Source organism: Pseudophryne corroboree, chromosome 6 (genome assembly GCF_028390025.1).
Source record: "Pseudophryne corroboree isolate aPseCor3 chromosome 6, aPseCor3.hap2, whole genome shotgun sequence".
Taxonomy (NCBI): Eukaryota; Metazoa; Chordata; class Amphibia; order Anura; family Myobatrachidae; genus Pseudophryne; species Pseudophryne corroboree.
The window spans coordinates 346799955-346815846 of record NC_086449.1 but is presented as its reverse complement, the minus strand read 5'-3'; the positions used below and the strand labels follow the sequence as shown (position 1 = coordinate 346815846).

At 47.4% G+C, this 15892-nt stretch overlaps 1 protein-coding gene across 9 annotated transcripts in view; it reads left to right on the top strand.

Moving 5' to 3' along the window:
* HERC1 (HECT and RLD domain containing E3 ubiquitin protein ligase family member 1) overlaps positions 1–15892 on the top strand; it is a 475564-nt gene that overhangs the window by 442588 nt on the left and 17084 nt on the right. For all 9 annotated transcript variants that reach the window (XM_063926542.1, XM_063926546.1, XM_063926547.1 and 6 more), the window contains 2 exons: positions 1634–1772; positions 3747–3916. In XM_063926542.1, the coding sequence (XP_063782612.1) occupies positions 1634–1772; positions 3747–3916 (309 nt within the window). The remainder of the gene's footprint in view (positions 1–1633; positions 1773–3746; positions 3917–15892) is intronic.

Here is a 15892-nt window from a genome sequence, read left to right as displayed (position 1 = left end):
CGTGGTGTCCCGGCATTCGGGGTAAGGGGTCTCGTGTCAGTATGGGACCCCTTTCAGTCCGGTGGTCCGTGTGTCCGTTTTCTTTTTTTGCCAAGTACGTGGATTTATCTCTGGACGCTGGCTGAGGTGAGTATATTGATCTTTTCTTTTCAGGTATCCGTGGATTCTACATGGAGAAGAGGACCGATGTCGGCGTGTGAACATAGGTAAGTATGTGTGTGTCGGCAGTATGAAATAAAGTTTTACTGTCACGGTGTCTGTGTCCTGTTTTTATTTGGGTATTTTTTTTCCAGTAGAACTACAGGTACCAGCGGGCCCGTTTTTCTCCCGCATGCTGGTACTTGTGGTTCTCCAAGTACCAGCTTGCGGGGGAGGCTTGCTGGGACTTCTAGTACTACTGGAAAAAACAATATTCTTGTCATTTTACTCTAGGCTATCAGCCTCCCATCCGCAGCCATTGGATGGGGGGGGGGGACAGCCTCGGGCTTCACCCTTGGGTGGCTGGGGGGGGGACCCCTTGATTGAAGGGGTCCCCACTCCCCCAGGGTACCCCGGCCAGGGGTGACTAGTTGGATATTTAATGCCACGGCCGCAGGGCACTGCGTAAAAGTGACCCCCGGCTGTGGCATTATCTGTCCAGCTAGTGGAGCCCAATGCTGGTGTAAAAAATACGGGGGACCCCTACTCTTTTTGTCCCCCGTATTTTTTGCACCAGCACCAGGCGCAGAGCCCGGTGCTGGTTTTAAAAATACGGGGGATCCCTGCCCAATTTTTCCCCCGCATTTTTGGAACCAGGACCAGCTCGAAGAGCCCGAGGCTGGTTATGCTTTGGAGGGGGGACCCCACGCCATTTTTTTTTTCATGTTTTTCACGTTTTTTCCCGTTTTTTTAAATCGCGGCAAAATCCGGCAAATCGGACGTTTTTCGCCCGCGGGACTGTCGAATCCGTTTTTCATTGAATATGGTGAATCCCGGCAGCCACCTGCCGGAATTCACCTGTCGAATTGTGTCGAATTTAAAAACAGCGATAATTTACCGCGATTCGCCGTGAATTGCATATACCCCTTAGACTTTTAAGTATGAAGCCAAGAGAGTATGACATACTGGCTCAAATCCCTGATCCCAAGAAACCTCATATCAGTGTACACTTCACAGAGATGTATGAAGGTCTCACAGTTATAGTCTGCCAGTCTAGTTAACACCCAGGTGCTTAGCCAATTGTTCCGGCCTCCTCTCCACAGCTTTACTGACCTAAAGCATAACTAAGCAGGATCTAAAATAGATCCTTGGTGATGTATAATCTGTCTTCAAGAGAGTACTTGATTTTGTATAGGGTGTTTGCCCTCCAACCCAGACACAAGGCAATTTAGATTGACACTTAGAATAGGCAAAAAACACCCTACTCTCCTTCCCAGTCATAAGAAGAATGAGGATAGCTGCAGTGCACAATTTCAATTTGATATGAAGCTGCAGAACATACTCTGAGCAGTAATAAAAAGAGCCCACAGAAAACCATAGTCTCAAAACACCACTGCTGCTATGCAGAGAGGTGGAGAAAGGGATGTTTGCAGTGTTTAAGTTTATATATTATCAAAGTCTTTATATCGTTCATACTGCTATTCGCTTTTTTCAGCTTGGCCTAGGTCACACCAACCATGTACGTGAGCCTACGCTGATCACAGCATTACAAGGGAAAAGCATTCGCCAGATCTCAGCAGGACGATGTCACAGTGCAGCATGGACAGCAACTCCTGTACCTCCCCGGGCTCCAGGTAACTTTGACTTTCTCTTTTGCCACAACAGCTGCAGCTTTTACTAAGAAAATAGACAACACAGTCGAATATTTTGCGCTCACTGTTACCAAAGTTCACATATATGTTACATCCGATAGGAAAGTCCCTGTTCACATACTCCAAAGAATGTTTAGAACTTGCACTTCCCTCTGGGTATGCCAACTGTTCATAAATATTCCAGAAAGAAGTTCCTCTGTATCATATACTCTGGGGAAAAAAGACAAAAACCAAAAGAAACGATATAGTGTAGTATATTCAAAACCAGAGTTGGATCATGTAGAAAGCGAGGTAGAGGTTATCTAAAAGACTCTTCCTCCACCAGTAGTCTCATGAATAAATTATCGTACCGTACTCACACCCAAGTGAAGTAAGGTCCACCAGGCCGGTGATATTCCCTAGTTCCTGCACCTAGTGAGCTTGTCACTTGGTCGCTGCACTCTGTACAGTTTCCAGTCTGTCTGTCTGTTCTTGAGTCCTGGTTCCTTGCCTCTGTGCAGTCACCTTGCTGACCGAGCTGACCAGAGACAATTTCCGGAACAGCAAGTTGAAACTGTGCCTCTTACCGTCCCTTGGAGAGCTGATTTATACTGTTGCCATTCAAGACCTTTATTTATCCTTATACATTATTTGTACGAAAAACCGCAAAGGGATTACCGAAAAAGTATATGAAGAGGAATTATGCCACAGTAAAAGAAACCTTTATATGCAAGTTACAGTTGGGTACACCCTCTCTCTTTCTTTTGTTACCATGAGTTCTTGGACTTATTTTGGGAATCTGTAGAGAACGTAGTGGTGTATAGAGATCACCGGCTTTAGTGAACCATAAAGAAACCTTTATGTGTGGACCTTCACCTGGGTGTGAGTACGGTATGATCATTTATTCATGCGACTACTGGTGGAGGAAGAGTCTCTTATATCACCTATACCTCTCTTTCTACATGATTCAACTAGGGTTTTGAATATACTACACTATATCGTTCTTTTTGTTTTTTGTCTATTTTTCCGAGTTTATGATACTGAGGAACCTCCTTCTGGAATATTTATGAACAGTTGGCAACCCCAGAGGGAAATGCAAGTTCTACACGTTGTTTGGAGTATTTTGAACTGGGACTTTCCTATTGGATGAAACGTATATGTGAACTTTGGTAACAGTGAGCGCAAAATATTCGACTGTGTTGTCTATTTTCTTACTATTGCCAATTTGTATGTTGGGCTAACATCTGTACACAGTTGTCCTTTTGTAGCTCCTAGTATGCGCAGTGGTAGATACCCATTTTTGTCATTATTGTTTAGCTGCAGCTCTTAACCTGGTATTGTAATTATCTGTATTTTAAGGTAGTCACACATAGGGGCCTCAACCGAAAACACGTGTTTTTGGGGGTACCCGCAAAAATTAAGGATCCCCAGAATGTATGAAGGAGCGACTGCAGCAGATCTGCTGAGGTCCCTCCATTTCTGACAGCAGCCGCAGCCCCGTTAGGATTCCTTGCAGCTGCATAGCTGTCAGTTTTACTAAGCACTATAGTGCTAAGCATTCTGGAGCTTGGCCATCTGAAGATGACAATATCTTATAGAAGCCTATGGTCTACATTCCACAGAAATGACTGGGATTGGGCGGTACGCATGCATGGTCAGCGGACTTCACATGAACAGAACGTCCCCGGTTCCTAAAGGGGAAGTCAAATGATTAGTAATTATGCCCCATAGACCCAATACAAGAATCATCCAGTTTTCTTGCAAATGTATTTTACCGTATAAAATGAGATCTGGACTAACTGACTTAACAAATTCCAACTTTTCTGCATCGAGTTAATGCATTTGAACCATAAGTAGATTATCTTTTGACAGCTTTTTCCAGTATGCCTGATATTAATTTGAACAGAATATTGGACTTGCTTATATATGGCATGGGATTACCTGCCTCTTTTAAATATATATATCTCCCTGTTATAGGTGTTTCAGTCCCATTACAGTTGGGTCTCCCTGACGTTATCCCACCACAATACAGCTCTCTGAAGGATATCTGCACCCACACAGTCAGAGCAAGACTACGACTACTCTATCATTTCTCTGATCTCATGTATTCATCTTGGAGGTTATTGAATCTCAGCCCCAATAATCAGGTACTTCCATGATTGTCACTGATAAATCTGCATTATGTTGTGTTGTAGGACCAGTCTAATTCATTTCCTTACACAGTAAATATTTTTAGCCATATTCAAGAGAAAATGTATTTCTTGTTCATCCACAGGGGACACAAGCTTTATACGCTGGGTATAGGTAATTTGAGCTTGGAGTGTGGGCACCAAATAGTTAAGTCTTTTTCTTCCAGCAGCTGAGACTTCCTCTCCCCTATACCCCACCCCCAGCCTCAGACATCCAGTTTCATTTTGTGCTGCAAGGAGCATGGCACCGTTTCCTGGGGTTGCTAATGAGCAGACTCACATTTATTTTCTGTTATTTAAATTTCTTGACTGAGCGTGAAGTGAGTAAGTTTCTTATAGGTCGCTCTCACTGCTGGCGACTGGGTCAGTGACCGTGGCCAGGCTACTCAGCACAGCACATTAGCCACAGCCAGACACAATGGGGAGCAGGTGAGGAAGCCGAGCACATCACTGGTGTCACTGCCTGTGAGGGAAACCATCAGCAGTGCTAGCAGTGGGGGTGCCCAGGTTGTCTCCATGCCATCACTAGACGTGCTATTGCACTGGGGCCCATGCCAGACAGGGGTGGCAGGCTTTCCCTTTTAGGCCCCCCACCCCGTTTGGCATGTTCCCTCACTGCAGACATTTTGCCACAGGGTCACTCCTCCTCTCTCCTCCCTTATAGAGATGCTGAAATGCCATTTTTATTTGTGCAGTGTAAGCCACAGCAACTCTTCAGAGAGAAGTACGGGCTCCTTGTTTCCCTGTATACCTCACTCTCTCCTGGTTAGGTTATACACTCAGGTCCTTCCTCCCCTGTTGGTGTTGGTTTGTTGAACACTATTTTCCCATTATTTCATTGCATTGAATGTTCTAAGTGCCTGTAGCAAGTGTATAGGAGTACTTTGTTTTTTTCTCTATACTTTGTCATTTCTGATTTACAGTACTATTGTTGTCATTTCATTATTTCTTTTTTTCTCCAAGCTGATTATTGTTACTTTACAGTGAACACCAATTTGTCTATTGGCAGTCACACTGTTTAGTCACTTGGCTTCGTAGCCCCACTTACTTATAGATTTGTGGTGCTTTTACATTTAGTGCACTACTCTGTACTAGTACACCACTGTGGGACATCCTTGGATTTTTATTAACACGCCTTCCAAGGGCAAAGCACCCCGTGAGGTGGGCACTCTTGTGTTGCATGACTGCAAGTCCTGTGCTGAAGTGCTTTCTCCTTAGGCTCCAGACCACAATGATCTCTGTGTCCAGTGTTTCACAGCTACGCAGCAGTAGGTTCCTTCTGCCACAGCTTCCAACCAGGAACCGGCATGGGCTTCCAAAGTTTCACCAGTAATGTTGCACTTAGTTAACCAGCTCGCAATCCCTGGGCCCTCCCCTCCTACTGGTCTATACACAGGTGTGGGACAGGTCCCCAGTCTTCTTTCTGCTCTGGGTGTTCACAGCCTGCTGCAGGACCACAATGGATGGAGTACTTCAGTCAGTCGGTGCAAGGCCTAGCAAATGTTTCTGCATCTCTCCAGCAGATGCTAGACATGGGCTGCACATCCAAGCACAGGCCTGCCAAATGGGATTGCTCTGTGACCCTTTTGGGTTACGACTCAGACTCGGAAGGTGTCTTCGGGTTACAAGGATAATGTCTCTATTACCTCAGATGTTGAGACCTCCTCTATCCCAGGAGACTTCCTGACACAAGTTAATGTTGAGACCCTAATCAAGGAAGTCTGACACAGGAATTTATTGTCAGAAGAAGGTGGCTGCTGAGTTCTGTTCTTCTGTTTACCTTGAGGACCATCTAGCAGGGGCATAGGCTCATCCTAACAAGCGCTTCCAAGTCTCTAAGCGCATTGCTTCTTTTTATCCGCTATCAGCTGCGGATAGGGACAAATGGGAATCCAGCTCTCCCGGTGATTGCTCACATCGCCCGGCTGGTCAAATCTACTACACTTCCTATCCCTAACACATCCTCACTTAAGGAACCGATGGATAGGAAGCTGGAGAATTTTCTTTCCTTGCATCCGCTCGGGTGGCTTAGGCCTTCAAGAGATGGGCAGATTCCCTAGAACACTGTCTCCATTCTAGTGTTCGCAGACAGGAGTTGTCTATAGTGGAACATATGAAGGAAATAGGATCCTTTCAAGATGAGGCAGCCATTGACACAAGTATTCTAACCTCTAAGGTCTCTGCTTCTGCTGTGGTAGCCAGGAGAGCCCTCTGGCTTCAAGCTTGGCGTGCCGACTCTAAAAATGCCCTTGAAGGTCTCCCTTTACCTGGGGAGGTTCTTTTTGAGCGGGACAAGATTGTGGCTATGGTAGCCATATCATAGACTGCTTTTCTTCAGTCTGTCTCAACCCCCAGGACGTAAACTTCTGATTTTCGTTCCTTTCATCCGCAGTGTAAGGCCAAGGGTCAGCCTTTCTCCAAGTTCCAGGGTTCTTCTACCAAGGGCTCCTAGTTCAGAGGAAAGTAGGCCTGTTACAGCAAGCCGACCAACAAGCCTAAAGGGGAGGGGCCCCTACCAGGAAGACCCCGGCATGGTAGGACAATTTCTGCTTTTCTCCGATGCTTGGATGGCGACCATGAGCGATGGTAAGAAGTGTGGTTTCTCAAGGCTACGCCCTGAACTATTGGGAGCATCCTCCGGACAAATTTTGTTTTTGTACAGGCCTTCCTGTAGATCCAGGAAAAGCAGGAGCACTGTGGGAATCCATCCACTACTTTCTAGCCTCCAAGGTCACCATCCCAGTTCCCCCGACCCAGAGAGGTATGGTCTTCTATACAACACTCTTCTTAGTTCAGAAGCCGGATGGCTCTTTCCATCCCATCCTTAACCTGAAGTCTTTCAACAGGTATCTCCAGGTTCACAAGTTTTGCATATAGTCTCTGTGCTCTATCATTCAGGCTCAGGAAGCAGGGGACTTCATGGCCTCCCTGGATATCAAGGATGTATAGTTCCATGTTTCGATCAGAGTAAGTCACTAGCGCCTCCTCTCGTATGCAGTTTGGGAGTAACACTTCTGCTGTACCTGGACAACCTACTGCTTCTTGCCCAGTCACCGGATACACTAAAGGATCATATCCATCTTACAGTAGACCTATTCCAGTCTCACGGATGGATCATCAGCTAGCGAAAATCCACCTTTTTTTTTTTTTAACTTGTGTAATTTTTTTATTGAAGTTTTTCACAGGGAAAAGAAAAAAAACATTAAATACAGAACAAAACCAGGACATCAAACAAAACAAAGAAAAAATTACAGGAAGAATACAGTAAATAATACCATCTGTGTCACAGTGTCACATAGAAAAAGATAATAAGTGTCACGGCAACATCGCAAATTCACATACTAAGCCTCAATCAGTTAGAGAATAGTGCTCCAGCTGTAGCCAGACGGGAGGTATTCCACCCAAAAGGCATATACAGTGGGGCACAGCCATAATATGTGCCAAAAGGTAGATTCAGGGGCACCACATCTGGGGCAGGTACTATCAGGCCGTAGACCTGCTTTACATAAAGAAACTGGAGTTCTGTACGTCCTATGCAGAAGAAAGAAATAAACCTGCTGGTATTTGACACACTGAGTAGAATATTTAAGTGCGCTCAACACCTGTAGCCACTGGTCATCTGTAATTGAGCCAATGTCTTGCTCCCATTTAAGTTTAAGTTGGTCAAATATATTCGGACAGATGTGGGCATTAAGACTACCATATAAAATGGAAACTTGGTGTCTTGCACCCAAATTCCTAACCATATCTTTAATCGGGGAGTCAGAAATGGACGGGGGCGAGGTCCCAAACTGTGCCTGCACCACATGGCGGAGCTGTAGATAGCGATAAAAGGATCTATTGGATATTTCAAGCTCCTCCTTCAGTTATGTGAAAGGTTTGAAAACACCGTTATCATACAGTTGCGAAACTGTGGTAAGGCCCGCCCCAATCCATATGTTGTCCTGTGAGAGCTGCAACAACTCCCTATACCCTGGGTTGAACCAAAGTGGCGTGTCAGAGTCTGTACCTTGCCATGTATAGTAGGAGTGAGCTTGACGCCACACAAGTAGCGACTGATGGAGTAAAGGAGGGAGACCAGCAGTAGAAGAGGCAGAAAGAAGGAACTGGAGAGGGGAGAAATGAGACCCCACACACTCGGCAAAGAATCTCTCAAACGTGGGACTATCCCTACTGAGAATCCAATTAGACAAATGTGCAAGTTGAGCAGCTAGATAATAGGCCCGGAGATTGGGAAAGCCCAAACCTCCATCCAATTTAGCCCTAACCAGAGCTCTCAGGGCAACCCTAGGCGTTTTGTCGCCCCAAACAAAGGAGGAAAGCACACTATCAATGTTAGTGAAAATTTTCTTGGGGATATAGGTAGGAGAGTGCTGCAATAGATAAAGATATTTTGGTTGCATCACCATCTTGATCAGGTTAATGGGACCCGTGACAGTAAGGGGAAGCTTCTTCCATACATGAATCCGTCGCTTCAGATCCACCGTGACCTGGTCAATGTTTTGATGTACAAAAGACTTAACATTAGGAGTGATCCAGACACCAAGATACTGAAAGCGAAGGGTCCAGGCCAAGGGGGACACAACTGGCAACGGGTCAGGAAGAATACCAGATATGGGAAAGACATTAGATTTATTCCAGTTGATGGTCAGGCCGGAGTAAAGGCCAAATGTGTCGTCAATACCCAGGAGGGAGGTCAGGGAAGCATCAGGGTCTCTGAGGAACAAGAGCATGTCATCGGCATATAATGCAATAACATCCTCATGTCCGTCAATAGTGATGCCCCTAACATCAGGGAACGCTCTGATGAAACATGCCAATGGCTCTACAGCCAGGGCAAAAAGGGCAGGGGACAGTGGGCAGCCCTGTCTAGTACCACGGGACAAAGCAAATGGGGACGTCACATAGCCATTGACAGATATTCGAGCCACGGGGGAGGAATAGAGTAATTGTACCCAGCGTATGAATTTGGGGCCAAAAGCAAACAGTCTAAGGACTTCCCACAAATACTCCCATTCCACAGAGCCGAAGGCCTTGGCAGCATCCAAGGAAACCACCACAGCCCCCGACTCGGGCCGGTCCCCCATCTGCAGGTGACAAAACAGTCGCCTCAAATTTTGGAGAGTGGACTTGCCTGGCATAAATCCTGTCTGATCATCATGAATGATCGAGGTGATACCACTATTGAGTCTGTGCCAGAATTTTGGCCCAAATCTTGACATCAGTAGGTAGCAATGAGATTGGGCGGTAGGACTCCGGGGCCGTAGGGTCTTTACCCGGTTTGAGGATCACCACAATAATAGCTTCGGACATAGAGGGAGGTAGACGAGCAACCTCCAACAAGGCATTAAAGAGAGTCAAAAGATAGGGGACAAAGTATGCACGATATTGTCTATAGACTTCAACCGGTATACCGTCGCTACCCGGGGCCTTTTTATTAGGGAAGGAGGCAATAGCAGCCTCAACCTCCTCTGGAGTGATATTAGCATCTAAAATATCTACAGATTGTTGGGACAACTGCGGCAGGGCAATGTAGGAAAGATATTGCTGTAGTTGAGTGGGGGTATAGGTGACTTTAGAGGCATACAACGAGGAATAAAAGGACTGGAAAACCTGGGCTATTTCAGGAGTGGCATATACCATTTCACCCTGAGTATCACAGGTCTGCTGAATGGAACCCCCAGTTCTCTCCCCCCGATCCAGAAAGGCCAAGTAACTACCCCCCGTGTCCGATTGTGAATAGAGGGTGTGCTGGGAGAAAAGTAATTTGCGCCTTGATTTATCAAGCAAGTGGTCAGACCAGGCTTTCCTGGCCAAATCCCATCTTACTCGATCACCAAGGGTCCTAGTAGTAAGGTAAACAGACTCGGATTGGGAACAGGCAAGCTCCAGGCGCACCTCCTCCTCCCTACTAGATTTCTAGACACTAGCTATTTGTCGTATGAAGGAGCCCCGTAGTGAAGCTTTAAATGCGTCATGCTTAACCAGTTGATCAGAACAGGACGCATTATGAACCCCAAAATCACTCCACTCACTAATCAAGGCCTCGTGGTCAGTCAACAAGGTCAACCAGAAGGGATTCAATTTCCACAGTTTAGCCCCACAGACAGGCACAGAATCTAGGGCCACCAGCAAAGGTGAGTGGTCCGAGATTCCCCTCTGAAGGTACTGGACATCCAGTATTCTAGCAGTGAGATCAGGGGAGACGAGGGCCAAATCTATTCTCGAGAACGAGTGAAAGCTGGCCGAGTGGCAGGAGTCCAAGCTCGGAAACCAACCTCGCAAACGGTGTGGGGGATGGGGAAGCAGAGGGTAGAGAAGGGGGAAGTTCAGCCCACCTATCTAAAACTTTATCTAAAACATTATTGAAGTCTCCGATGCAAAGGACCGGTGCTGAGGGAGAAGTAGCAATAAACGACATTGCCTGCCTGAGTACTTCATTATTGTAGGGGGGGGGGGGGACATAAACAGCAAGTATGTGCAAAAGTGTACGGTTAACATAGGCCCTAAGAAATACATACCTGCCATATTGGTCAATTTGGCTATGAACTAAATGGAAATTAACCGACTTCCGCACCAAAACTGAAACCCCCCTGAAGTTAGCAGAGAAGGTGGAATGATAGGAGAGACCCACCCATGGCTTCCTGAGAGCCAAGGTTCTAGTACCAACCAAGTGCGTTTCGGAGAGGCATATGACATCTGCGCTATACTTTCTCACCTGAGATAAAACCAGAGCCCGCTTTATGCGGTCGTTCAGGCCCCTCACATTCCAGCCGAGTATGCGGAGTCCATCAACCCCTGCAGCCATGGGTAAAAGAGAGAAAGGACAGAAGGAGAAAAGAAGCAAGGGGCAAATATGGAGAGGCAGGAGAATAGGAAAATCCAAGGCAAGCAAGGCACGCAACAGAGAGGAACCCATAATGTAGAGGAGGAAGGAGCAAAGGGATCACTACGGCCCCCCGCCAGCAGACAGGCAGAGCATCCGGAGACCAGAAGGCATATATAGAAAAAATCATGGACACATTACAGTTCAAGAAAAAAAATAGCACAGTGACACATGGAGCAATACATATACAAAAAAAAAGAACAAACCCAGAACATCCCAAACCCCCCCTCCCTGCATATCCATCCCAAACTAGACACGCCTGGATCCCAAAAAAACCCTAACTAAACTAAGGCTGAGAACCTATAACAACCCTAGGGAGTAGCGACAACTATTGCCTCTACAAAAAGTCTATATCCTAGCATTCAGCTCCTAGAAATAAAGATCATCTCCGCTACATGGATAGGAGGAGTACAAAACCCAGCAGACAATGCGACCTCTGAGGGAGAAACAGTCCTCAGATAGGGGGCCGGGGTCTGCGCTCCAGCCAGGCCTCTGCCTCCTGAGGGGTATTGAAGAAGTGTGTGGAGCCATCATACACCACCCTTAAACGTGCCGGAAACAACATGGCATATTGAATTTGATGGTCACGAAGCTTTCTTTTGACCTGAAGGAACTGCGTACGCGACTTCTGGACATCTACGGCAAAGTCCGGATAAACAGAAATATCATGGTTGTCAAATTTCAAAGGACCCTGTGTGCGGGCCAGCCGCAGGACCGCATCCCGGTCCCTGTAATGTAGAAAACGGGCTATGAAAGTGCGTGCAGGTGCGCCCGGGGGAGGAGCCCTGGCAGGCAATCGGTGGGCCCTCTCCACAGAAAACTGAGGACCAAAGTCATCGCGTTGAAATAATCGGAGAAGCCATGTTTCGAGGAACGATTCTGGGGAGGAGCCCTCCGCTCTCTCCGGGAGGCCCACAAAGCGAACGTTATTACGACGCAGTCTTCCTTCAATATCTGAAAGCTTCGCCTTCACTGCTGACATCTGGGTTGTGAGGTTGGAAACTGTATCTTTAAGAGGATTGGTGACGTCTTCTAGGTCGGAGATACGGTGCTCCGCCTCCCCCACCCGTTCACGAATCTTTTGCATGTCATGTCTGATTAAAGTGATATCCACCTGTACTTGGCCGATTTTATCCATGACTCTGTGTTCGGACGTGGATATGGCCAAAAGAATTTGCTGCGTTGACTGAGACGTGTCGTCCTCTCGAGGAGGTGACCCCGAGGGGGAAGGGGGGGATGGGGGAGCAGCACCCCGGGTGGGTTGGGAGTTGGATTGAAAGCCTCTAGCATATTTTTCAAGCTTAGCAGCAGCGGTAGCAGCAGCAGCACTGCCCCCACGCACCATGATGGGACACGGGTGGAACACGGGTGCAGAGAGAGGACTCCCTCAGCAATGATATAGAACAAACAATACGTGCTCACCACAGGCTGTAAAATCCCCAGGCCTCCAGAGTCTCATGCAGGTGAATGAACCCAGGCAAGGAAAAGGAAATCTTTAGTGACAGTAGTCAGGCAGTATAATCAACAGCAGGCTTTCGAGTGGACCCTCCTAGAGAGTAGTGTAGATATGGAAGCGTCAACCAGTAGTGTAGGTAGAGCAGGATAGCTGCAGGCAGCCCCGCAGGCAGAGTAGTGTAGACTGGGAGGCTCCGACCAGCAGTGCAGGGAGGCAGGGGACGTGAGGAGGGACGGTCCGTGCAGACAGATGTACCCCCGCACCGTCCGTAACTATCACCGCCACACAGGGACATTCAGCCCACCAGACGCAAGGTGGAAGGAGACAGGGACACACACCGACCTCCGGTTCAGCAAAAAACAGCAGAGGGTGCGAGTGAAGGGAGCTCTGTCCCAGCGCGGCTCCGGCCTCCGCTGTTAGTTCCCAAGATGGCGCCGGGCGGAAGGAGTGAGGCCGAGCGGTGTAGGCCGCGATCCGTCCAGCGGCCTCCCAGGGCAGAAACACAGTCCCGCAGACCCCTCAAAATGAGCAGGGTTAAGAGTCACAACGGGTGAGCCAGGTCAGTAGCAGCCACCAGCGGGGGAATCAGGATAAAGAAAGCAGGATAGACGGAGCTCTAACTCCTAGCTCCTTACTCCATGCTCGGCCAAGCCACACCTTCCAGCGAAAATCCACCTTTACTCCATCTCGGGCAATGCTACATTTGGGATCCTTACTGGACTCCAAAGTCCAGTGGGTATTCCTTCCATGGACAAACTTCGGTCCTTACAGACCAAAATTCCCACATTTTTAGGTCATCGTTGAGTGTCAATACACTTTTGCAAAAGAGCTGGCTACCCATCTATATTGTGGAGCTCAGAACGGTTTACAGAGCTCTTTGCCTAGCACAGCCCTTTCTTCAGCATCGACCGATCAAGGTGCTGCCAGGACATTCATTCGGGCGAATGGGCCTTACAGCCGGACATCTTTCAGCTCCTGGCCTTACGCTGGGGCTTGCCAGACATAGTTATTATGGTGTCTCAGCACAGCCACAAGCTGCCGAGTTACCTCTCGCGCACCAGGGATCATGGAGCTCTCCTGGTGGATGCCCTATAGGTTCAGTGGACCTTCCCTCTCATGTACATCTTCCCGCCAATGTCAGGGATTCTGCTGGTCCTCTGCAAGTTGAAGTTGGATGGAGACACAGTGGTCCTAGTGTTTCCACAGTGGCTGTGCACGGCTTGGTATGCAACTCCTCTGGCCTTTCCATCAACGCTTCGCTGTGTCTATCTCTGCGGCCAGATCTTCTGTCTCAGGGCCCGTTGCTTCCATCTAGATTTGGCACGTCTCAACGGTTCGAGTGGCTCTTGAGACATCCATCCAGAGATTGAGTGCTAAGGGGTTCCCACAGTCTGTCATTCGTGCCATGCTTTATGCCCAGAAGTCACCTTCTAACGGGATTTAGCACCGAAGTTGGGGGACATATTTCGGCTGATGTTCGGCTCGAGGCTTCAATCCCAGATCGTTCCGTCCCTCGTGACTCCGGTCTTTCTTGCTGATGGGTCTGGATTTGACCTTAAGCCTTTCCTCGTTAAAAATATATCTGCCCTTTCTATACTATTCCAGCAGCAGATTGTTCTGTTGCATGATGTTCAGACTTTTTTGCAGGGTGTCCTTCATGTGCAACTTCAGTTTGTTCCTGTGGTGGCTCCGCTGAACTTTGGTTCTTCAGGCTCTCCAATCACTCCCCAGTCACTCTCCTTTGAGGCTTTGGACACTGGTCATTCACTAGCTTACATGGAAGACCATCTTTCTCCTTGCCATCGCATTGGCTCGTAGAGTGTCTGACTTGTGCACCTTGTACTGTTGCTTACCTTTTCTTATTTTTCACTCTGACCAGGCTGTCCATTGGGCTCCCTTCGTAAGGTGATATAGACGTTATGGTAAGAACTTACCGTTGATAACGTGATTTCTCTTATGTCCACAGGATAACATTGGGATATGGTTGAGCGACCGCGGAAATGGCACTAACACGGTCACGAGCTTTCTGGCCTCCCAGGATGCATCGGGGCATCACCATATAATCCCCCCCACTGAGTCAAATCAGTTCTTTCCACAGCGATTAGGCAGGAGCATCAGGTAGAAACCTATTTAGGCGATAAGAACACACATGCACACCCTTCCATGCAAGAAGGAAGAGGTTTAGTGATTGTCAAGATCCTCAAATCAGGTGCGTCAGGGTGGGACCCCTGTGGACATAAGAGAAATCACGTTATCAACGGTAAGTTCTTACCATAATGTCTATTTCTCTGGCTGGGTCCACAGGATAACATTGGGATTCCCAAAGCCAGTTTTAGTGGTGGGGACGCTCCTGATTACACAGGAGGACCATTCGCCCGAAGTCTGCGTCATGAGAGGCAAAAGTATCCAAGGCATAATGTCTAATGAATGTGTTTATGGAAGACCATGTGGCTGCCTTACAAATCTGTTCTGCTGAAGCACCCTGTTGTGCTGCCCATGAAGGACCTACCTTACGTGTAGAGTGAGCAGAGACATTAGCCGGAGTAGGGACATCTGCATGAGAATAAGCTTCTGATATTACCATTCGGAGCCATCTCACCAGCGTCTGTTTACTAGCAGGCCATCCTCTTCTATGAAATCCGTAGAGGATGAAGAGAGAATCTGTTTTCCTGATGGCACTAGTACGATCTACGTAGATTCTTAATGCTCGGACTACGTCCAGCGACGCTTCTCCCACAGAAAGTCCCGATACCTGAAAAGCTGGGACTACAATCTCTTCGTTAAGGTGAAACTTTGAAACCACCTTTGGAAGATAACCAGATCTAGTTCTGAGAACTGCTCTGTCTGGAAAAAAACTTAGGAAAGGAGACTTACACGATAACGCTCCTAAATCTGACACTCTTCTCGCTGACGCCATTGCCAGTAAAAAAAAAAGCACTGTAGCCGATAACCATTTAAGATCTGCTCTCTTAAGTGGTTCAAACGGAGGACCCTGGGGGAATTAAAGAACTAAATTAAAATCCCAGGGAGCTGCAGGAGGAACAAATGGAGGTTGAATATGTACAACTCCCTGAAAGTACGTACATCCTGTAAATCAGCAATCTTTCGCTGAAACCATACAGTTAATGCTGATACTTGAACTCTCAAGGAAGCCGCTTTCAAGCCTTTATCCATTCCTGCTTGAAGGAAATCCAAAATCCTGGATACTTTAAAAGATCTTGGATTCAAACTTTTTCCAGTACACCAATGAATATAGGCTTGCAATATTCTATGATACACACGAGCGGATGAAGGCTTTCTTGCTCTAAGCATAGTTTGGATTACTTGTTTCGAAAATCCTCTAGCTTCTAAGATAGAGGTATCAACAGCCATGCCGTCAAGGACAGACGATCCAGATGGCTGTGCCAACAAGGACCCTGCATTAGCAGATCTGGACGTTGAGGGAGCAGTATTGGTGCTTCCACGGAAATCCTCAGAAGATCTGTGTACCAATGCCTTCTTGGCCAAGCTGGAGCTATTAGAATTATTGCTCCCTTTGCTTGCTTTATTTTTCTTACTACTCTGGGTAACAGAGATATTGGAGGGAACAGAT